Source organism: Anopheles stephensi, chromosome 2, assembly GCF_013141755.1.
Source record: "Anopheles stephensi strain Indian chromosome 2, UCI_ANSTEP_V1.0, whole genome shotgun sequence".
NCBI classification, from domain to species: Eukaryota; Metazoa; Arthropoda; class Insecta; order Diptera; family Culicidae; genus Anopheles; species Anopheles stephensi.
Window position 1 is genome coordinate 18,885,970 of NC_050202.1, and position 21,069 is coordinate 18,907,038.

Below are 21,069 nucleotides of genomic sequence, written 5' to 3' on the forward strand. Positions count from 1 at the left end.
CATTATTGGCCGTTCATGAAATGGAAAAAGCAAATTTTTAACCTTCTGGAAAATGATGATCATTGATTTACTCTCCTAAACTCTGTTACCCAATCATACTCTCCCAGCGCTGGACAATCGTACTGGATTTGGCTTAGTAGCTTGTGGAAAATGATAATGAACTACTAAACCCTTCAACAACCATTTCAATATCTCGCACAACGCGACTGTTCATGTTGCTGCTCTGAAAGTCATTTAACGCCTGCAATTGAATGTCACAAGCGACGTATTGCACAACATTCCAACACCAAACTTTCCTTACCGGGGGAATCCGGTCTATTGTTTTGATTACTTTTTTTTCTACTATTCTGCACATTTAGTGGTAAACAGCAGTTTCGTATTGTTTTGTAACAGTTCTACGCCGAAACGAGCAAAAGCGCACAAGCATGTTGCTAAGGAGATTAATATCAGCTTCGATCCGAAACGTTCGCCATCTAGCGTATGTACAGGGTCAATCACCGGCGCCAAAAATACGTGAATATTTCTACTACATCGACCACGAAGGAATGGTAGTTTAGGATCGCTTCGCGGCGTCTCATCCGAATATTAACTCCCGATACCTGGCTAGCTCTTTCTAGATGATGCGAGGATAAAAAATTTCACCTCCTGCTTCAAGGAGAAACAATTCCTGGAGTTTTTCTTCAAACGGTTGAAGCTCAACGACACGGATCGTTATCAGGACGAGTTTCCGTTTCTGTCGGTCTGCGGCCGGGAGAGAAACTTTATTCGCTGTGATGATTTGCCGATCGTGTTTACACACATCATTCAACATGGTTCGTATGGGGTGGGAGGTTTCAGTCGTCTTTTTAGATCCTACATGATCGTACGCGTGCTTTCAGATAACGAGGATCGGATCGCGTACGCTCATGCCAGCGACAAGATGAGTGTACCGTGGCAGCCGGATCGTATCTGCATGTTTCCGGACACTGGACGGGTGTACCATCCGGCCCCGGAACGGTACGGGTCGATTGGGTTGATCCGTTCCAAGCTTGCGATCGAGCTAAGCTCTTCCTTTACATTCCAAAACGGGGAAGATCGACCGCCGACACGCTTTCGGTGGAAGGAGAAAGACTACCAGCTCGACCAGGACTGGTGGAAGGAGACGTACATAGGGAAGCGAGCGCAAGGAGATTGTTAACAGCGACACCGAAATGTGATACAACCGGTTTATAAAATTATCTTCCCTACTCTTTCGCGTCCGGGTTTATTGCGGCTTGTTCCACATACGCATTGTAATCGACCGACTCTGGACCGCACGTTGTCGCCATTAGTGTATCCTGCAGCGGAACAGCTTCACCCGCCATCGACTCTCCGGGCTTGGCCGACCCTGCATAGGGAGCAAACTGATTGAGCGACTGTTGAATCTGTTCCGCTTTTAGCTTCTGCTGTCGGGCCAACTTTTTCCGCAGCTTTACCTTCTCCCGTCGCATCAGCTGTGCCTGCGTGAGGACTTTCACGCTCACGGCCGTTGGCGTTGCTTTCTGTGGACTTGCTTTCTTCTTACCGACCGGCTTCGCTTCCACCGGCTTGGCCTTCATTTGGCTCTGGCGGGTATTCAACATCCGCACGGACGTCCAGTGTGGGAAACTGCACGGGAATAGTGTGTTTACCCGATGGAGCTGTGTTACTACGAACCGGTCGATCGGGATCCAATCGTACTGTTCCAGCGGTGGACAATCGTACTGGATTTGGCCTAGCAGATCGGACCAGCTCAAGCACACGCCGGTGCCGGGTGAGCTTTGGCCCGGCTTTTCGACCACCTTGCGACCGTACACCGACGGACCCTGGGTGCTTTTGCCGTCGCGCTGCAGCAGATAGTGTCCGGTAGGGAAATTTCCCATCAGTTTCAACATTTTCCACACGTTGGTGATCAGATTGCACGGTTTGACGCTGTACAGCCGGTGCAGCTCTTCCTCGATGTCACGCAGCTCGAGGTACCGATGGGAGATAATCGACGAGGTGGTGCTGTTGATGCGCAAACGCATCGTTTTTGAGTTGGGCCGCAGCAGCTGACGGCACCATTCCTGCAGCAGCTCCGCCAGCGTCATCTGCTCCGCACCGAACTCGGGCTGATACTCGATCTTGACGGAGATGTTGATGAAGACACGCATCTTACGGAACGATTCGTAACAGTCCTGCCGGAAGCCGACCAGCAAATGGTGCTGCTCATCGGTGATCTGCTCCTTCAATTTCCACGCCTGATAAAACCTACTTTCGCGGATCCTTTCCTTTGCGGAGGAAACTTCTCTGTGTGCCATTTCCTTCATGTACTCATCGAATGCAAGCGGTCTAAATGGTTGGTCCGCCGGTTTTTCTCCATCTTTGACGGGGCATTTAGCCGACTCCGGTAGCTGTTTCCTTTCCTTGAAGGCCATAAAGCTTTTCACCAGCAGTTTGTACGCTTTCACCTTCCTGGCGTGCGTGGTGAGTTTGTTCGGTGGGTGCCTGCTGTCCATGATTAAAACCTTCCGCCCATCGATCAGCTTAATTTCGAACGGTATCGTCCAGTGTTCCTGCGTGTTTTGGGCATAGTTTAGCAGCAGCGTAAAGGCACCGGCCGGCATCACAAACGCAACGTCCGGGAGCTGCTGGAGAACCGCACGAATGTTGACCATCTGTTCGTCCCGCTTGCATCGTACCGTACACCATTCCGCTGTGAAATTCTCCAGCACACGCTCGTTCCGCTTAAGCGTTACACAGCGTAACACGTTTTCGGTGAACAGATTCCTTACCGTACCGGTTTCGTGCACTTCCACCCCGGTGGACGGCTCAAACGTTACGTTGGTTTCGTTTTCTACGCACCCGTAAAATGGAACCACCGTCGTCAGCACGTACTGCCCACCAAGCTCACGTTCGAGTGCCAACCGTTCCCGTACCTTTTCCTGCCAAATCTTTACCACCAGCGAGTTCAGCTCCGGTTCGATCGTTTGCTTGCGGCGCAGTAAGTTCGTGTTGAAGTAATTCTTCACAAAGCTGTCGAACATTTCCTTTTCCGGGGCAAGCTTGCCCATCAGCTCCAGGTAGCGGGCGTAGTTTTTCTTCTCCTTTGCGGTGGTAAAGGGAAGGCGCATGTTAATGCGGTTCTGCACCGTGAGGCAGTGCTGATGCTCGTCGCGCGTCAGCACCGAACCGGAGGGGAATTTGTTGAAGAGGAGCAACGATTTGTTACACGCAATTTCCAGCTCCTGCACCTTCTGGCCGGTCCGGGGGTCGGTGGGCATTTCCGTCGGCAGGAAGAGAGCAGATTCGTCCACCAGGGCACGTATTTCCTCGATCTGATGCACCGGATCGATCTCGTTGATGTGCAGATTGAAGATGTCATTGTGGTAGTCGGCGAAATCGATCGATGCTTGCTCGAGCAGTTTTCCCTCCGACCGTGGATTATGGCGGGACCTACGGTGAGTAGCAGATGTTCAAAACGGTATTCTGTTTTCGATGCACGCATCCAAACTTACCAAACCAATTTTTTGTACTCTTCCATCGATGCCGGTTGCGTGCTCGGCTGTTTACACCGCACTGTTTTGACATCCCCCGGGTGCTGTCACTGCCGGATTGTTTTGATGGCATTTGGCTGTCAGTATGAATGTGTGCGATTGTGTGTTGTTGTTTACCTCATCGGACAGGCAGCAGAGAGGGAGAGAGATTCCTAATTTCATTACGCATCATCACCGTTGGTCGAATAATAGCGCGATTGAAAAGATCGAAATGCTGACGTGAAAGTAGTGATAGCGCAGGAACACACTTAACGCCCAAAACCATCCCCGATTCCGTGTGCGCCTACGCTGCATCGATTCGTGTACCATAATCAAACCCGCACCATCATGTCCTTCCTCGGGCTTCTGAGCTACGTTTCGCTGCTGGTGCAGATTTGCTTCGTAACCGTCTCGATAGGTACGTAAATAGCGTCAAGGCGCTCGGGCATATTCTTGGAACGTGGCCATCTGACGCGCTTTTTTGTTTCTCCTTTGCACACCTGGTCCAAACAGCCGCCGGCCTGTACTACCTAGCCGAGCTGGTCGAGGAATACACGGTTATGGCGAAGAAAGTCATCAGCTGGATGGTGGCGGTAACGGCCTCACTGTACGTGATATTTATCTTTACCGAAAGCTTCTCCTGGACCATGCTGCTCTGCGGACTCGGGGCACAAATACTGCACGGGCTCATCCTGACCGATTTCCCTTACGTGCGGTTTCTTTCACCGGCATTTATCACCGCGGTACTGCTGTTGATAGCGAACCATTACTTCGCCTTCGTGTACTTTCAGCAGCAGTACCATTCGTTTGCGGAAGTGCTGGCGTACTTTACGCTCTGCCTGTGGCTCGTCCCATTCGCACTGTTTGTGTCGCTTTCGGCCAACGACAATGTGCTGCCGACGAGCAACGAACGAACGCATCTGCTCGGTAGGAATGGGTTGTCTGGCTCAATACGGAACGGCAGAATGATAATCTTTTTTTCCCCTTACTTCCCAGGCGACAATGACGATTTAGTAACGAATTACTTCTCCAGCCGAAAAAAGATGGGACTGCTTTCGTTGTTTAGCTACGCGAAGGAGAGCCTGCTGCCGCAGCGCAACAAGAAGGCATTTTAAGTTGGTTCGATTCGCAGCGGTAGACGCGTACCGTCGACTTGTATATTATTTCTATTTATTATGATGCCGTCGTAAAAAAAAACAATCCCAAGACAAACAAAAAAGATAGGAATAAAAAAAACCAATACCAGTCAACTACGCGCTGCGTTCCGTCACTGTACCATCCTTCTGGCCAAAGTAGGCCTTCGTTGCCATGCCGACGAACAGTCCCGTATCGACAACGCCCGGCAACATCATTATCTCCCGATTCACCGCATCCCAGTCGTGCTCTTTATCGTCCGGGAAGCTCCAATCCAGAATGAAATTACCGTTGTCCGTGACGACGGGGCCCGCCTTTGCTACCGCCATCCGTAGCTTCAGGGTGCCCCCGAACCGTGTCTCCACTTTGTTCTTTATCGGCACGTAAGCCATCGGCGCGACCTCGATCGGGATGCCTTTACGGTACTGCTGGCCAAGCTTCACCGAGTCTTTTGTGTAATCGGCAATGACCACCAGCCGATCGGCACAGGATGCTACGATTTTTTCCTGCAAAACAAGAAACGGTTTCATTACAGAATACACCATCTTGTAAAAGGAAACACACACACAGACGCACGTACCTGTAGCAGACATCCACCACCACCCTTGATAAGCACCATCTTGGCATCAACCTCGTCCGCGCCATCGATCGCACAATCCAGCCGGGGGTTGCATTCCAAATCACCCAACGTCAGCCCATGCTCGATGATGAGCTGCCGGGCCTGGAAACTCGTCGGAACACAAACCAGCTTTAGTCCTTCCGATTTCACACGCTCCGCTATACGATGCACCGCATACACCACGGTGGAACCCGATCCGACCCCGACGACGGTCTTATCCTTCACGTACTCGTCGACCGCCTTGTACGCAGCACATCGTTTCGCCTCTTCCAAGGACATTGTGACGCGGGTTGAAAAGAATGCACCTCCGGACGGGTAATTGCTCGCGCTCCACGGTCGTGGTGTGATTACGCCTGGTGAAAGTGAACGTAAAAACTGTCGCCACATGTGCTACAGGACACCGCTTTTCTTATCGATCAAACGGCGATCGTACCGGTTTTTGACAAACCCCTTTCCAGCCGGCCGACTGGGCAGGTATGGCAAAGCGGTGCCATTACCTGAAATGGTTTCCTATTTGTTTTTAATTTCACTTTATACGGATTAAAAAGGATAATAAACAGTGTTAAAAATATATTAAAAATCCGTGTTTAATACGTTTTTGTCAAAAAGGATAAAAAGTTAATTTCGGTCGTCTTGTAAATAAGAGTTCGACACTCCTGGCAAGCACTGACAGGAGCACAAACAATCAAACCGGCTTATTTTGACAGTTCCACAAATTGTTTACCTCAGCGCGTTTTCATTCCTTCTCAGCAAAGAGAAACCATTTCTGAAGAAGCACGTTGTAAACTCCCGTAAACTCTCAGGACGCTTAAACGATGGATTCCGGTAATATGTTGAAGACACCGATAAACATGAGGTAATGTGTAGTTAAAAACCAAGCACTAGCAGCGCAGTATTTATATTATTCTTCTGCTTAGCGATCTGCTCAACGGCGGTACCGAGTTCCAAATCGACACCGATTTCAAGGACGATGATGGCGAAGAATACTTCATCGAGGACGATTATGGCAGTGCGGACGAGGATGAGGAAAAGTACAAACAGCTGTTCACTCCCTGGGACCGTACGTTCGACGAGCTGCGCCAGGAGATGGAACCGGTAAGCGAACACATCTACAAACGCATCACGAAGGCGGGTGTTGGCGAGGAACTGCCGGACAATACGCAAGTTACGGTCGACTACAATGCGTTCTTCGAGAAGGAAGTGAAACCGTTCGATTCTTCCACGCTGCGGGACAAACCGTTCCGTTTGGTGCTGGGAGCGCACAACGTGCTGCTCGGGTTTGAGCAAGCGGTAAAGACGATGCGTGTCAGCGAGGAGGCACAGTTTGTGATCTCCTACCAGCTGCTGTACGGTGTGGTCGGCTGTCCACCGCGCATTAAACCGAAGGCCGACGCGCTGTTTGTGATTCGACTGATCAGCGCCAGCCCTGCCAACGATGGTGATGCGCTTGCGAAGCTAAACGAAACCGAACGCCGATCGTACGCAACGGTCAAGGAGAAGGTGGCACTGACCCGCCAGTACGCGAAAGACTGCTTCAAGCGCAATTTGGTGCAGAAAGCGATCGTAAAGTATCTGGAAGCGGTCGATACGCTGCAGATGTGCCAGCTGAAGGACGAAACCGAACAGGAGGAGCAGCAGAAAACGTTGATCGCACTGTACACCAGTCTGGCCGTGTGCTACAATCATCGCGACCAGCCGAAAGATGCCTGCCGGATGGTGAACACGCTGCGCACGCTGTGCAACGTTCACCAGAACGCCAAGATCTTGTACCAGGAGGGTAAAGCGCTGCTGAAAATCGGTGAATATGATCGTGCGCGCAAGTGTCTGCTGGGTGCGCAACGACTAGAGCCGCAGGATGAAAACATACAGCGCACGCTGAAGGAGCTGAACGAATGTTCGGCCAAGCATCAGCAGGAGGAGAAACGAATTTGGACGCGAGCGTTCGGTTTGATGGACGCGGCTAAACAGCAGGATAATTCAAAGGAAGAGATCGCACTCGCGGAGGATATAAGGGAATCGATGAAGGTGTTTCTGGAGGACGACAAGTGTAGCACGCTCTCGCTGCCGGACATGTTCTCCGAGAAGGAGGTGCTGGTGCTGGAAAAGCTGGCCGACGAGTTTAACCTGAAGCTGAACATTCACATGCTCAACAACAAAAAGCATTACAAATTTCAGAAGTAACACCGTCGGTCGGTCGGGATAGGTGGAGCAGGAGTATCATTGCCATTATTGTGTTTGCCAATTTACATGCAATGTAATACTCAAAAATTACATGCTATTATTTTTCCTTGTCTTTGTAATAAATTTGAACTATCATTGAAGAAACGATTTGTGGAGAATTACAGAACGAGAGAGAGAGAGAGAGAGAGAGAGAGAGAGAGAGAGAGAGATAGATATTTGCGCCGTTATTGCAAATGTTATTCATTAAACTAGATTTTGTACATTGAGCATATGATTTTAACAGTGTGGGCTCGTTGAAGCTACGAAAGAAACCTAACTGATGTAATCCTCAGCCTCAAGCCGAGTTCGATAGGAAGATGTCACGATGGATTTTTGGCTCCAATTGTGTGGAAGGACAATGGAGGAGCCATTACACTGACGAGCTGTACGAACTGTACGACGATATCCCGATCGTGCTGGAAGTTAAACTCGCTAGGATCCCCGGTGGGCAGGTCATGTAATGAGAATGACACCGGACAACCCAGCCAGCAAAATTCTTTTAGGCGAATATTCATGGATAGAGAACGGTTGGTAGACCCAAACGGAGTTGGAAAATGGCCTGGATATTCAACTATTGTCATTGTGAGGCTCATAGTATACAATGCATGTAAAGTTCCACCAGACGCGGATTCTAGCTTACTTGTCATGGGAAAGCGCACCACAGCAGGTTTGAACCACGACGTCCGAAGCATTAGCTCGAATTCGAATATTTCCACAATTTGTATCATCATTACATCAATTGGGTGGAAACATTTCTTGTGCTTCAAATTATCCGATTAACGCTAGAAAATTGAACACATTTCTCCCATTTTCCAACTCAATGGCTCGGTAAATAAACAAATGTCCACGTGCCGCTTCTGCATCATGCAGTTTTGCCCGCTGGAGTATAGTATTTGGATTCCAAAACACAACCGCGTATTGGGTGGCTCATGCGCACAATCCATGTTTTGCGTAGGAAAAAAAAACATAGATCCTTTCTCCGTTTCGAATGCCCACAGTCAGTCAGTCTGTCAGGACACAGTGAGTGTGGCAAACGTATCCTAGAAAACGTATCATCTTACCACCCCGTATAGAAATAGCGCAAGCCACAATCGCTTTGCGATATCGATTTTCGTTCGTTCGTTTGGCTGCGGATCCAAGCTTGAGTGCGATAATCGGTAACCTCTAGCAGGCTTAATTGTGCATTCAGCAGCAGTCGTGCCTGTGCCATCCTCCCAGCAGCTCCATACGGTTGCTGTATTCGGTAACTCGATGGCCATATAGAGGCGTTATTACTCTATCGTCACGGTCATCAACGCCGCTCTCGGCAGCACTATGGTGGGAGGTGTTCGCTGGTCAACGTGCAATTCTGATTAATCGCTCGCCACCGTTAGTCGTGCTCGGTCGTTCGCGATGTCCGCCTCTGCACCGTTGGGTGTCGTGCAGGTGAATCGATCCCGTTCGGAGACAGTGCTCTCGCTGGACGGTGGTTGGCCACCGCCAAGGTCACCGCCACCATCCCTCTCCCCGTTTGCCGGATGGCCACGGGCCAACAATGGGTATGGGCGGTTCGGTTCGCGACCAGTAATCCCAGGACAACCGGCCTGGCTGAGTGGATCCAGCAGTGCCCTACCGCGCACCGGTAGCCGCGATGAGGTGAAGCTACACAAAAGCTTGGAAGAAATTTCGAAGGATATACGCGAGATCGAAGACTTTATCAGTGTGACCGAGGACATTTTGCGACGCGAGCGTGAACAGGATGAGCAAATATCGTTACGCGAACGGCAGCGTAAAGCGGCCGAACGCACCATGCAGCTCATCCGCAACAAGTGCAGCCCGACGAAGAAATGTTTCAATCGAACCATCAAAACACCGGACGGCCAGCGGAAGGTGCTGCGCTCTCCGACCTACAAGGTGAACATTACCCAGAAACGGCGCATCAAATCGTTCAGCCCGAAGGGTGGCTACAAGTCGAAGCTGTACTTTCGGAACGGGAAGATTGGCTGTCAGGAGGCGGAAAATGCGGTATCGAATTTGCGAAGTACGCACGAGCTGGTGAAGCGGATTATTAACGATGAGAACAATATGCTGGTCAAGTTAGAACATCAGCACTACTCGACGGGCGAGCATGATGGGCTCGATTCCAGATCCAGCTCGGTGGATACGCCGGTGGAAAGTTTGCAGATGTGCGTGACGGAATCGGCAGGAACGTCGCTGTGTGAGGACGAGTCCTCACCACCACCCCCTGTTCCGACCATGTCTGCTGACGTTCCGAGCGTGCTTAACAGTCACGAATGCCAGCAGCGGACCGACGACACCCAGCCCATCGAGAATGCTAATGGGTGCTCGATAGAGCCGTTGGAGGATAGACGAAATTCGGAGTAAGTCTTAGTAAGAGATTTAAATATTAATTTTACACACTTCATTATTGAATTGTCTCCTTCTCCAACAGAGCTCCCTCGGAGATTGTGCCAACTAATGGGAATGATTTCGTGACTGTCCGGCTACGCCATTTGGCCAACCGTTTCTCGGAGCGTACCAGGAAGATGCGCAGCAAGATCGAAATTCCTCCAACACCGTCCAGCAGTGCCAGTGCTCCTTCAACCGCTCCCTCCATGCAGAAGCACAGCGTGAACCGTGAGTTTGCTACAACTCCTCCCATCGGAACTAAGGTCCGATCCCTCAACCTTTCTAATTTACTTCTTCTGCTCCTACCCAGAGCGTACGATACAAAACTCCGCCCTAACGCTTCAATCAGCCACCGATACACCGGACTGCAGCCACTATCTGTTCTGTCCCATCTTCTGCTGCGGCGGCCGCAGCGACAATGTGCTCGATCCGCAAGGAAAGTTCTACATTGCCTGGCTGTTTATTGTGTCACTTTCGTTCCTGTACAATGCGTGGGTCATACCGCTGCGATCGTCGTTTCCCTATCAAACGCCGGAAAACACCAAATATTGGATCGCGATGGACATCTGTGCGGATGTGATCTATCTGCTGGATATACTGTTCGTGAAGCATCGGCTGATGTACCTGTACGAAGGGTTTTGGGTGAAGGATAAACACCTCACGCGCAAGAACTATATGCGTAAGCTACAGTTTAAGGTAGGGATGGAGAGACGATTCCCCATTCAATTGGCAGTAAAAAGGTGAAATATCTCTGTTCTGCAGATGGACCTATTGGCGCTGGTACCGTTGGATCTGCTGTATCTCCGCTTCGGAACCGAGCACGTGGTGTTTCGAGCGCCGAGACTTCTGAAGATACAAAGCTTTTGGGAGTTTTTCAAGCTGATCGATCGAGTCATTTCTTCGCCACACATTGTAAGTAATCTTTTGAAGCCCGTTTCTCCTAAATATTGTGCCACTAAACTGAATATCCTTTGCAGATACGTGTAGTGAAGACGCTGACCTACATGCTGTACATGATACACCTGACAGCGTGCGCTTACTATGCTTACAGCGCCTATCAAGGTAACTCGCGCGTCTCTCTACACCTAAACGAGTCCCGCTAACGAATTCTCACCTATCCTTCTCGATCCCCCCCTCCCATTTAGGACTCGGTTCCAATCGATGGGTGTTCAACAACAAGGGACACGCGTACGTACGGTGTTTCGCGTTCGCCACGAAAACAGCCACCTCCATCGGCAAAAACCCAAAGCCGGAGAAGGAAGGAGAGCTTATGTTCATGACCGCCGCCTGGCTGATGGGTGTGTTTGTGTTCGCGCTGCTTATCGGCCAGATACGGGACATCATAGCGACGGCAACCCGTTCCAAGTCCGAGTACAAGCAGCTGGTCGACGAAACGTTGGAGTACATGCGCCGGCTCAACCTGCCGACCGATCTGCAGCGGCGCGTCAAGATGTGGTTTACCTTCACCTGGGAGCAGCAGAAATGTCTCGACGAAACGCACATAATGGATGCGTTGCCGGCCAACCTAAAAACCGACATCGCTATCTCGGTGCACATTCAAACGCTTTCCAAGGTGCAGCTGTTTGCCGACTGCGAGGAAGCGTTGCTGCGCGAGCTCGTGCTAAAGCTACGATCGGTCACATTCCTGCCCGGGGATTACGTGTGCCGGAAGGGAGAGGTCGGCAAGGAGATGTACATCGTGAAGACGGGCCAAGTGCAGGTGATGGGAGGGCCGAGGAACGATGTGGTGCTAGCGACACTGTACGAAGGATCCGTGTTTGGTGAGATCAGTCTGCTAGCGATCAATGGTGCGGAAGGAAACCGACGTACGGCGGACGTTCGCTCGAAAGGATTCTCCAACCTGTTTGTGCTGTCGAAATCGGATCTAAACGAAGCGATCGTGTACTACCCGAACGCACAAGCGATCCTGAAGAAGCGTGCCAAGAGCTTGATGCGCAAGAATGCCGCTCGGGAGAAGGCCGAATCGCAGCAGAGCATCGACACGAAGGATAGTGAGGCGGATGTAGTGATCCGCAATCCGCAGGATCCTACCTCTCCGAAGCTACTGAAAACGGTTATCCAAGCGTTGCCTCAGGAGTCGGCCGCCGTACAGCTGCTAATGCAGGGCTTCAAAACGATCGATCCGATGGTGGAAGACGATGCGGATCGGCAACAACAGAACCGGATCGGAACGGAGGAGAAAAGCAACGCGGAACATGAAACGGCCGCGGAAACGGCCTCAATGCGTAGCGTAGAGATCACGCATACGACTGAGGTGCAAATCGAGAATGAAAAGAACGTAGAATTGCCCTGCGATCTGGTGTACAGCATCAAGAAGGAGCTGATGGAAAACAATAGCTACATCAATCTAACCGATGCGGAGAAGTACAAGCTGCTGCACGAGCTTTCGAAGGATGAGTACGACGGTCAGGAAAAGTCGTCAGTTTAAACTGCGATACTGCGGTGGATGAATGTTGAACAATGTTTGTGCTAAATGTGCACTATCTGTGTGTTTCCATGTAAAGCGATCGCTTTCAACATGTTCACTTAAAGTATTATTGTGCCCTAAATCATTTTTATGTATCTTTAAAGCGAAGCAAGCTAACTTTGTAGCATCCGCTGGGAATTGAAAAAAAAAAGAAGATGGACGCGAAGTGCGCCACACGGTTCGGTCATACATTTGCCTTTAATAACACCACCACCACCAAACACGACGCCATTCCGCGGTCCCTCTCTACACGTTGGACATTTATTTTGCGTATCGTAACATCAATGCTGTAAGGTTCGCCTTCGCCGGTGCATGTCGCGTGCATACTGCAGGGCAATAAATTAGCGCCACCTTGCTGTGATGGGAGCTACAAAGAGAGGTGTGCGACTTCGGGGCAAGGTAAGCCACGGGAACGTGATCGACGGATGGCCGATATCAGTGATGGAATCTACACACACACACACAATTACCATGCCTTGGGGGATATCTGGATATGGTTGGCCTTTGGGATAAATGAACGTCGTTAGCGGAAGTGAAGCATGGTGGCGTGTCGTTTGTTGAACGAACGATTGATAGTAGTTTTAATGTCACCTTTTTTAAACATTTACCAAAGGTAAACCCTGTAGCGATAATTGTTAGCATTCGTGTTCGGTGTACATCGTTGTGCCACGCTCTTTATCTCTGTGTCTTGAAGATTTATGAATAAAATTGATTACAAAAATATAATGGCCACGTTGTGTACAGGGTCTGGATTTGTGAGAATAATTTTCGCATTAGTAGAGGCTCGGTCCTTCAGGACCGATAGAACCTGCGCTGGATAGAACCAGTTTCCGACGTAAGGAGCAGGTAGGTAAGCATTCGGGGAAGAGGGAATTTTTATTACATACGCATGATGTCACACTATGGTGAAGGACACTATCGCAAGGTTCAGCACAAGGATAGAATAATAAAAAAAACATAATAAAACACACAAGACTATAGCAAGGCAATAGCCAATGGCCTTGGAAAGTTTCTCTCGAGGAACATCTGCCGTACGAATTTTTGTAATATTTTGTCCATCGTTAAGAAAATCTTTCCCATAGTAGTTCGGTCACTCTAGCAGGAACTCAGCGTGGTGGGAGAGATTCAAAATGCACAAGTTATCTCCACGCGTCTAGAGACTCGTTCAGATCAGTTCATCATCTAACGTCCACCGAGAGTGAGACTCGTTCACAGACTTCGTTCAACCGCTTTTTGGATCGTTCAAACCAACACTTGAACCAACATGGGTATGTCTTAAAGTTGCCTGACTAGCCTGCGATTTTTACCGAACTATTCATTCATTCAAATGATGTGTTACCCCCCCCTTCTAACAGCTAAGCTCGCCCTAGTTGCCCTGGCCCTAGCGCTGTGTGTCGTCATCGTGAGTGCTGGTAAGCATGTACAGAGTGCACCGTTGCGTGGTTTCTCGCTTGCAGACTAACAAAAAACCAACCGGTCCTTGTGCAATGTGTCTGTCCCAACAGCTGGAGATGAGTGTCCGCTAGCGTCCAAGGTGGCATCCTGCTCGCCGACCTGTCTGAGCGATCGTGATTGTGCTGACATCGGTGGCAAATGCTGTGCCAACTCCTGCAATCGCAAATCCTGCGTCGAACGCAGCAAACTGAAGCAGAGCAACAACAAGTGTAAGTAATCGGGGCGCCGGTGGCCCACATTTTTACGACCCTCCTTGTAATTGGGGAGGGGTCTTGCAGGGCAGTGGAGTTCAGTGCTGATTAGCCATTTTGCACGATTAACCGAAGTTGACGAGATTGACCGTTTCGCTTTAGACTACTAAAGTGTCGACATCGACACTACAGTATTGGCGTCTCTGATCTGAAATAATGCTCGACCTGTCCATAATAACTCTACGATTGGCTCCGATATGCTTAATTAATAACGGCTCATTTTCGTTGTTTTTGGTTATTTTTCGTGTTTTTTCCTTTTCCTCTTGCTATGTTTTCCAACTCCCGGTCAAAATGGCACCCACCTGCAGATAGTTCCAGTTCCGGTTCGGGCTCATACTGTGGCAGTGCCAAGTGCAACTCGTTCGAGAAGTGTGGTACCGATCCAGCCACCAAGCGCCAGAAGTGTGTCCGTGCGTGATGAGCGGAATCGGAGTGGAGTTTAAGTTGTATTTGTGGGTGTTCAAGGGAGATTTATGAAATAAATCATGTATGTTACGCATTAAAGAGTTTTGTTAGATGATTTGAGCTATTGTGACTTATCATTCGAAAGGCTTTTCTATGAAGGATCGGTATGAATTCCCATTCAGGTACGTCAAGTAATATTTAATCAAGACATCTCTTCGGTGTCACGAGAATGACACCGGACGATCCACCCCGTAAAGTCCTTTTAGGCCGTCCAAACAGACAGAGGAGGCGTGATAGGCACAAATTGAGATGGAGTAATGGCGTTGATGCGTCCGCCAGAACGGCCGGGATAACGGATTGGCAGACGACGGCACTAAACCGTGAGCGGTATCGAGGATTGTTTCAGCAGGCCAAGACAGCAAAGCGGTTGTAGCGCCTGATAAGTAAGTAAGTAAGATCTCTTTAACAAATACTGCAGAGCTCAACCATGTTTAGAATTCCATTACATTTTGCCCGCGGCGTTGTCATCTCAGATGTATTAATTGCTATGCTTCGCAGCAACTTTAAAAGCTAAATATACTTTAAGAACAGTCAAGCAGAACACGAAACTCGAGGACTTGATTGTAGCGTAAACACTCAACAATGTGATGTCACAGCGAATCTGACTTCATCCTCATAATGTCGATCTTCAGTCCAGTCTTTTTGGTGTGGTATTGCAGAGAACTCGATCCCACATCCCGATCATCCAGGAAATTGCGGCTTCGATTAGGATGAATAATATGCCGAGTATGGATTAATGAGAAACAGGTTTTAGATAAACACTCTTACTCTGAGCTTCAATTACCGGGACGGCTCTACTGTCTGACTTCTGACTCTGCCAATAAATTCCACGCCACCACAAGCCTGTGAAATATGAGAACCAGTCGAGGATCACGTGTCAGGGGATATTTTTATGGGAGAAATAAGCCATATTTCAAGCCTAAGATTTTATTATAGTATCTTCAATCTTAAGGCGAAAGTTGTTATTGGCGAGTTGTTTAATAAAAGACACAAGGTTTCTGCAGGTCCTTGGAGCTCTGGAATAATTAAGGAAAGTTTATAACCCGATAGGCAAACCTTCTGCCGAGCAAAAGGGCTGGATCATTCAAGTAAGGCATTCTCTAGGATGAAAGAGCAGCAGAATGCGCACGGTCAGACAAGCGATCCCTCTTAGAAGACTGTTGAGCCTTGGTGCAAGATTTGATGGACCAACGAAGGACTGTCAAGGAATCAATTTGACTATTCAACTACGTGGTATCATTAACTCTAGTAAGCCATAAATGGCAGGCATGAGCTAAGAGGTCGTTAGGCCAAGAAGAGAGAGAGAGGGATGATCAATCACATAGAAAGAAGGGACTTTGCCGATTGCCTTTAACTCAAATACTTGTCGATGAGGTTATATTCAAAATCTGTTTAAACTAAACATTGGCATTTTAGATCGAAAGGTCATATTTCTAATTTCGGTAGAATAACCATACACTCCGAACGAATAGATCTACGCACTCTAAAGCAACGATCATCAACAACATCCTGCGCATTTGTTCATAAATAACACGTGCTTGTTTATTGCATGACACCAACCGGACCGAATACAGGTAATAACAGCGCAAAACTACTTCCCTCACTGCTGTGTCTCGTTCGATTCCGCTTGATCGTCGTCCGGCTGCTCTTCCTCCGATGATGTGGCCGCCGCATCCTCCTCCGACGCCGACACTCCTTTACGCTTCGGCTTGGCAATGTCATCGGCGGTGATCGAGTACGAACCGGTCAGGGAGGATGATACGTCGGCCTTCCCATGCGGATCGACCTGTGGCCCATTACCGATCGGGATGTTAATCTCCTTCACCACACGGTAACCTTTATCGTCGGCCTCGTAGTGTACGGTGCGCTTGAAGAACCCATCGCTGTACGAGTACATGCCCTTCAGCGACAGGCCGTTGCGTTCCTCCTGGCGCATGATCGCATGATCGTTGATCGTATCGTTTACAGAGGTGTCGTACGAGTACTGGGCCGACTTTGCCTGTATCTTCTCCAGCGATTCCTCACTCGCTTCCTGTGCTGTAGCCTCGTCGGATGTGGCCGGTTCGTCTTCGGCGCTTGACCGTGCTTCCGGTTCCGGGACGGCCAAACGTGGCTTCGTGAAGGGGAACTTCTTCTGTGGCGCACTGTTCACGAGCGTTGCCGCGATCAGGACCAAACACACCGCAAACGTGACACTGCGAGCTGTCGAGGGTACCATCTTGTTACACTGGGGGGCACGTAAAACACTGAGGTGTAAAGTTCTTGGCCGGATGATATTCGCCAAACGGCAGCCAAACTGGAACTAACATTGCCACTTTTCCAGACTGACCTATTTATAATGCATCTTTTTGTCTTGCTCGCCGGGTAACGCCGGCGAGCAGGTTTTCCTTTCCGCCGAATGCTCCAATCGCCGGCACCGGCGAACCAGTTTTGGGGCACAAGAACAAGTTTCACTTTCTATGTCCCCCGGGCACAGGCAGCCCCAGAACGCAAGAACGCGACTGGTTCGATGAACCAGCTTTGGCGATGCGCACTGCTGCCTTTTTCCGACCCGGTCTGACCCAAGACGGCTCTCCGGCGGCACGGTCTCGGTCGAGGTCATCTACCGTCCGACTAGCGCTCGGTTTTTGGTCCCGTGCATCAGGGAAGATAACAACCGGCGTTGCGCGTGCGAAAGGTTGAGAAGAGCCGGGCTAAGATTCGCACCACCATAGCCGGTGAGAAGTTGCGCATAATAATGTGGAATGGTGATCGTTAGTGGCATAAATTATACGGTCCCCCTCCATTCCCCCAGACGACTAAGGCATGCACAAGTGGATCCTTCTTCGGTCTGACAGATAAACGATGGATATTCCGCGGAAGGCTCGGTTGGAACACGTCCTAGTGGGGACCATTGGGGCGTATAGACGTTCGGTTTGTTGTTGTTGTTTTGCTCTCTCTTCAGCCTGATCTTGATCTTCACCTTTCGCATTCCTTTTTTGGAGCAATAGATGGCATCTTCACCGACGTGGGTGACAGTTTGAGCTATGCAGCATTAGCTAGTGCATTAATCGCAATGGCTTTAAAGGTTTAGGTCGCGATGGATTCTGACACTTGAAGCAGCAATTCTCTTTCGAATTTACCAGACAAACAACTTCAAGTTCAATGGCAAGGTTCTCCACACGACAATTAATTACACCCTTAAGATAAACGTAGTCAACACTTAGGGCAAAGTGCTAATCTTCTGTAATTCAATTATGCTTTCAGTACAGGACATGGTTGAGAGGTAATGAATATTCAACAAAATATGCAAATTTTGGGGTCGCAAAAAAACCCACGAAGTTTGTCTCCTTCATGTTTGTCGCTAGCAGCATAACAACAGCATAAAGCCGCCACCGAAAAGCCTGGAGAAGAAGAGAGACGACGACCCAAGCATAAGGGCACAGTATTTAATTATCACACATAAAAATGAATTTTCTTTCTTGCCGAAACCCGGGATTGAACCGGGGACCTTTAGATCTTCAGTCTAACGCTCTCCCAACTGAGCTATTTCGGCTCGATACTAGCTGCACTCCACCAGCAGCTTTAGATTGGCTTCCAGAGATGCAATCGGGGTCGATCATTATGCTGAGAAGGTATGATCGCACATGCAACTGCAATTTCATTATCACACATTGCATGCTGATTAACACCATCGTGTTATTATCAGTCCAGTCGATGCTTACCGAACGGTGCAGCTTGAGGCAGTCACGATCATGCATTTTTCACTCGGCACGTCACGATTACACATACACTGGCAAAATGCTATGCTTTGCATGCGGAAGGGAGAATTTTTAAAGACGATTATGCTCGATTGCCCCTCGTTTAACTCTTGAAGGTGCATGAGCCTGTGCCAAAGAAAAAAATCTCAGCACCATGCAGATGTTCTAGAAAACGAAACTGTATTTACAAACATTACGGCAAGCCTATGTTTACAAGCGGCTTGCACAGAATTGGAACATAAACAGTGCGTATATTATCAGCAGCGTGCTTGATACCAAGGGTTTAATGCAGGCCTGCCATTCTTAACCGTCTGTTTCAAATCACGCCCGAACGAGGCGTCGTCCTTGGCATCGCGCTTTAGCATACTGTTGATTTTTGCCGTTATTTTTTTTCATTTTTTAGTTCTCTACATTTGCCGTGGACTGTTGAAAATCAAAACTACACAAAACACACACACACACACGCGCGCGCGTTGAAGCAATCGGTTGGGGTGTTTGAGGGTTAAGTCCGTGACTTTCAACTTCAATCCCGCGCGATTGGAGGTCACTTGTTAGCGAAAAACAACACGTGTCTTGGTTGCTTTTTTCGGGAGGGGTTCGGGTTCCCATCAAGAGTGCGCTAACAGCATCGAAATAAACTTATCGATACCGATGCTTTAAACCCGATTGAAAAATCTGCCAGTTTCCGAAGGGATGATCGAACAAGCCACTGTAGGACCTCCCGCATTACTTTGTCGTGATTTTGGACGATAAAAAGCCTCCTCTTCAAGACATTTAAAAAGCAATAAAGGATGAATTTACGTTTCAGACCACCACCACCACCACCATTAATCTAGTTTGAAAACCCGCGTCGAAGTTTTGGTGTCATCCGTCCGCCGCTTTTCCAACAAACCGGTGCGCCGAACCCAACAAAGCCACATAACTTATTTTGCCTGTAAAACTATGAAGCGTTCCCTTTTGCAGGACGTCCCCACCAACCACCACCACCAGAGCACCTGGCCGGTTGTCGAAAGTGGAAACTTTGGCTATAAGCTTCGAAATGAAGAGTTACCCCACAGCCGTACCTCGGCAAGACGCACTGCACGGGTCTCGCGTCTACCGAGCGTGCCGAGCTCTCACTAAACTTGGGACCATAATTTCCAAACAGACTACCCGAACAGCCACGGAGTCATACCGGGCCCGGTTTTGCATGCCAAGCGATTGACTGGGTAATGAAAATTATAAACTTTTTCGTCTGATGAATTCCCGCTTTCCACGCTGCTAAACGATTCCGAATGGGAACGGTGTGGCACACGGGAGGGAATTGCCCACTCCTTGCTCGCGTGGCCTCCACCCTTCCATTCCCACCCACCCAGGTGCTTTCTCCTACAGGAGGTCGTCCTTCGTGGTTAGGCATTATTATCGGGTTTAGCTTGTCCGTGTTGAAATTATATTTGTCTAATCAATATTGGACCAAAATGAATTTAACCCTCCAGCGCGTATCCTTGATATGCTTGGTTTTGGTGTTACACGCCGGCGGTATCCCGCGACTTCCCTTGATGTCCTATTTCTGGACAGTTTTAAGTAGAAAATATCATCGATGTAATAATACTCCAACGCCATCCTCCATTGCAATTTAATACCCCGTGTCGAGTGTACTTCCTAGTCGTACCGGTTAACAGGCACGCCTCTCCGCCACAACAACAAACGAATTCTCAATCAAAAAGATGAGAACAATAACAACCCAGCCGCGGGTGAATTACATGACAAAACCTCCACCACATCCACAAACCTTAGGTAGTACGGCGTGTTGTTCAGGCACGTGTTGTAGCACGTTACTACCAGCCAGCCAGCCAGCCAGCCAGTCAGTCACTCACTCGCTCAGCCAAACATTCCGGCGGACCGGCGGTGTTTCGATCGGAAGTCGCTCCTTTCGGCTTTCGTCGTCGTCGTCGGTAGTAAGCAACACCAAATTGCCACAGCACACCACAAAGGATCCCAAAAGTTTGCTGGCGAAAGTCAGTACCTTGCCAAACTGCGTATGTGTCGGACATGGTGGTGAAACATTCGGTGCATGGCGTTCGATCGATGTTTGGTGTTGTAGGCGTAAAGAACTGTGGTTCGATTGCTTGTGAGACGAGAAGCAATAATTAGAGAATTATTTTAATGCTTTAATTTGCTTGTGGAGTTTGTGAGTGAGCTTTTATCCATAAACATCGTTCAAGTGTTCAATGTGATCCATTAAGTGATGTTTAACAGTTAATATTTGAACGGCTGTTAAGCCGAAGCATGTGATAGAGTGAGATAAAGTGACAGCTAAACAAGGAATAGGAAAGAAATCGACCACAAAACAAGTTCTACAACAAGCTCAAAATGAAGTCTTCAACCTGTTAGTTGGATATCCGCTGCCACCTCTACTACTGTTACCCTTTCATCGGATTCGTTCACCAAGCGGTAACGTAACGTATGCATTTTATTACACGCTAGACCCCAAGCTTCCGTGTGAATCCGTGTATTCGAAAAAGATATGCAGTTTGGTGCAAGATATGATAGGTGGAATGGCCACAGTAATGCCTATCTCAATTCTACCAGCGCTACTCTACTTGCGTGCCGGTTGTTCTGACTTTATTGTTTTATTGTTGCGTTTCGTGGTGTCAGCGCACATGTGTCTGACGCGGGGTATGCGTGTCATTTGTAACGAATTCGATGATTTACTGATTGGATAATGGGTATCCGTTTTCGTGGCCGGGGGGTATTTTATTTTTTATTTTGTATCCTGTGGTCGTAGTGGTAACCGACTATTTGTGGTTACCGCCTT

General features: G+C 49.0%; 8 protein-coding genes and 1 non-coding gene across 9 annotated transcripts; 5 read left to right on the top strand and 4 right to left on the bottom strand.

Annotated features, from left to right (window-relative positions):
• Window positions 1–70: 70 nt before the first annotated feature.
• LOC118507325 (UPF0598 protein CG30010) lies at window positions 71–1,226 on the top strand. Its single transcript, XM_036045714.1, has 3 exons — window positions 71–548; window positions 608–812; window positions 879–1,226. The coding sequence occupies exons 1-3, from the start codon at window positions 426–428 to the stop codon at window positions 1,175–1,177; spliced, it is 627 nt and encodes a 208-aa protein (XP_035901607.1). The 5' UTR covers window positions 71–425; the 3' UTR covers window positions 1,178–1,226.
• On the bottom strand, window positions 725–3,645 carry LOC118507247. The gene is made up of 2 exons (XM_036045528.1): window positions 3,495–3,645; window positions 725–3,432 (listed from the first exon to the last, which is right to left on the bottom strand). The coding sequence occupies exons 1-2, from the start codon at window positions 3,518–3,520 to the stop codon at window positions 1,224–1,226; spliced, it is 2,235 nt and encodes a 744-aa protein (XP_035901421.1). The 5' UTR covers window positions 3,521–3,645; the 3' UTR covers window positions 725–1,223.
• On the top strand, window positions 3,621–4,765 carry LOC118507329 (protein TEX261). Its single transcript, XM_036045718.1, has 3 exons — window positions 3,621–3,930; window positions 4,026–4,439; window positions 4,509–4,765. The coding sequence occupies exons 1-3, from the start codon at window positions 3,861–3,863 to the stop codon at window positions 4,625–4,627; spliced, it is 603 nt and encodes a 200-aa protein (XP_035901611.1). The 5' UTR covers window positions 3,621–3,860; the 3' UTR covers window positions 4,628–4,765.
• LOC118507318 (ribose-5-phosphate isomerase) lies at window positions 4,622–5,738 on the bottom strand. Its single transcript, XM_036045706.1, has 2 exons — window positions 5,227–5,738; window positions 4,622–5,152 (listed from the first exon to the last, which is right to left on the bottom strand). The coding sequence occupies exons 1-2, from the start codon at window positions 5,650–5,652 to the stop codon at window positions 4,763–4,765; spliced, it is 816 nt and encodes a 271-aa protein (XP_035901599.1). The 5' UTR covers window positions 5,653–5,738; the 3' UTR covers window positions 4,622–4,762.
• Window positions 5,739–5,947: 209 nt separating this feature from the next.
• LOC118507286 (inactive peptidyl-prolyl cis-trans isomerase shutdown) lies at window positions 5,948–7,590 on the top strand. Its single transcript, XM_036045636.1, has 2 exons — window positions 5,948–6,121; window positions 6,183–7,590. Exons 1-2 carry the CDS (start codon window positions 6,081–6,083, stop codon window positions 7,444–7,446), a joined length of 1,305 nt encoding a protein of 434 aa, XP_035901529.1. The 5' UTR covers window positions 5,948–6,080; the 3' UTR covers window positions 7,447–7,590.
• Window positions 7,591–8,093: 503 nt separating this feature from the next.
• Window positions 8,094–13,087, top strand: LOC118507239 (cyclic nucleotide-gated cation channel beta-3). Its single transcript, XM_036045491.1, has 6 exons — window positions 8,094–9,845; window positions 9,917–10,101; window positions 10,184–10,569; window positions 10,636–10,785; window positions 10,851–10,935; window positions 11,019–13,087. Exons 1-6 carry the CDS (start codon window positions 8,878–8,880, stop codon window positions 12,320–12,322), a joined length of 3,078 nt encoding a protein of 1,025 aa, XP_035901384.1. The 5' UTR covers window positions 8,094–8,877; the 3' UTR covers window positions 12,323–13,087.
• A 382-nt stretch (window positions 13,088–13,469) lies between these two features.
• LOC118507339 lies at window positions 13,470–14,571 on the top strand. The gene is made up of 4 exons (XM_036045727.1): window positions 13,470–13,629; window positions 13,717–13,773; window positions 13,867–14,025; window positions 14,376–14,571. Exons 1-4 carry the CDS (start codon window positions 13,626–13,628, stop codon window positions 14,483–14,485), a joined length of 330 nt encoding a protein of 109 aa, XP_035901620.1. The 5' UTR covers window positions 13,470–13,625; the 3' UTR covers window positions 14,486–14,571.
• Window positions 14,572–15,876: 1,305 nt separating this feature from the next.
• Window positions 15,877–16,857, bottom strand: LOC118507327. Its single transcript, XM_036045716.1, has one exon. It carries the CDS (start codon window positions 16,748–16,750, stop codon window positions 16,133–16,135), a length of 618 nt encoding a protein of 205 aa, XP_035901609.1. The 5' UTR covers window positions 16,751–16,857; the 3' UTR covers window positions 15,877–16,132.
• A 1,137-nt stretch (window positions 16,858–17,994) lies between these two features.
• Window positions 17,995–18,067, bottom strand: Trnaf-gaa. The gene has a single exon. It is a non-coding gene; the product is annotated as a tRNA-Phe (tRNA).
• Window positions 18,068–21,069: the final 3,002 nt, after the last annotated feature.

Excerpts from the sequence above, each read along its gene's own strand:
- LOC118507325 (XM_036045714.1), top strand. The coding sequence starts at position 426 with ATGTTGCTAAGGAGATTAATATCAGCTTCGATCCGAAACGTTCGCCAT. Across the intron at positions 549-607 it reads ACATCGACCACGAAGGAATG|CTCTTTCTAGATGATGCGAG; the intron begins GTAGTTTAGGAT and ends ATACCTGGCTAG. Across the intron at positions 813-878 it reads TACACACATCATTCAACATG|ATAACGAGGATCGGATCGCG; the intron begins GTTCGTATGGGG and ends GCGTGCTTTCAG.
- LOC118507247 (XM_036045528.1), bottom strand. The coding sequence starts at position 3,520 with ATGGAAGAGTACAAAAAATTGGTTTG. Across the intron at positions 3,433-3,494 it reads GAGTACAAAAAATTGGTTTG|GTCCCGCCATAATCCACGGT; the intron begins GTAAGTTTGGAT and ends TACTCACCGTAG.
- LOC118507329 (XM_036045718.1), top strand. The coding sequence starts at position 3,861 with ATGTCCTTCCTCGGGCTTCTGAGCTACGTTTCGCTGCTGGTGCAGATT. Across the intron at positions 3,931-4,025 it reads CTTCGTAACCGTCTCGATAG|CCGCCGGCCTGTACTACCTA; the intron begins GTACGTAAATAG and ends TGGTCCAAACAG. Across the intron at positions 4,440-4,508 it reads CGAACGAACGCATCTGCTCG|GCGACAATGACGATTTAGTA; the intron begins GTAGGAATGGGT and ends CTTACTTCCCAG.
- LOC118507318 (XM_036045706.1), bottom strand. The coding sequence starts at position 5,652 with ATGTGGCGACAGTTTTTACGTTCACTTTCACCAGGCGTAATCACACCA. Across the intron at positions 5,153-5,226 it reads GTGGTGGATGTCTGCTACAG|GAAAAAATCGTAGCATCCTG; the intron begins GTACGTGCGTCT and ends CTTGTTTTGCAG.
- LOC118507286 (XM_036045636.1), top strand. The coding sequence starts at position 6,081 with ATGGATTCCGGTAATATGTTGAAGACACCGATAAACATGAG. Across the intron at positions 6,122-6,182 it reads AAGACACCGATAAACATGAG|CGATCTGCTCAACGGCGGTA; the intron begins GTAATGTGTAGT and ends TCTTCTGCTTAG.
- LOC118507239 (XM_036045491.1), top strand. The coding sequence starts at position 8,878 with ATGTCCGCCTCTGCACCGTTGGGTGTCGTGCAGGTGAATCGATCCCGT. Across the intron at positions 9,846-9,916 it reads GAGGATAGACGAAATTCGGA|AGCTCCCTCGGAGATTGTGC; the intron begins GTAAGTCTTAGT and ends CTTCTCCAACAG. Across the intron at positions 10,570-10,635 it reads TGCGTAAGCTACAGTTTAAG|ATGGACCTATTGGCGCTGGT; the intron begins GTAGGGATGGAG and ends TCTGTTCTGCAG.
- LOC118507339 (XM_036045727.1), top strand. Across the intron at positions 13,774-13,866 it reads TGTCGTCATCGTGAGTGCTG|CTGGAGATGAGTGTCCGCTA; the intron begins GTAAGCATGTAC and ends CTGTCCCAACAG. Across the intron at positions 14,026-14,375 it reads GAAGCAGAGCAACAACAAGT|ATAGTTCCAGTTCCGGTTCG; the intron begins GTAAGTAATCGG and ends ACCCACCTGCAG.
- LOC118507327 (XM_036045716.1), bottom strand. The coding sequence starts at position 16,750 with ATGGTACCCTCGACAGCTCGCAGTGTCACGTTTGCGGTGTGTTTGGTC.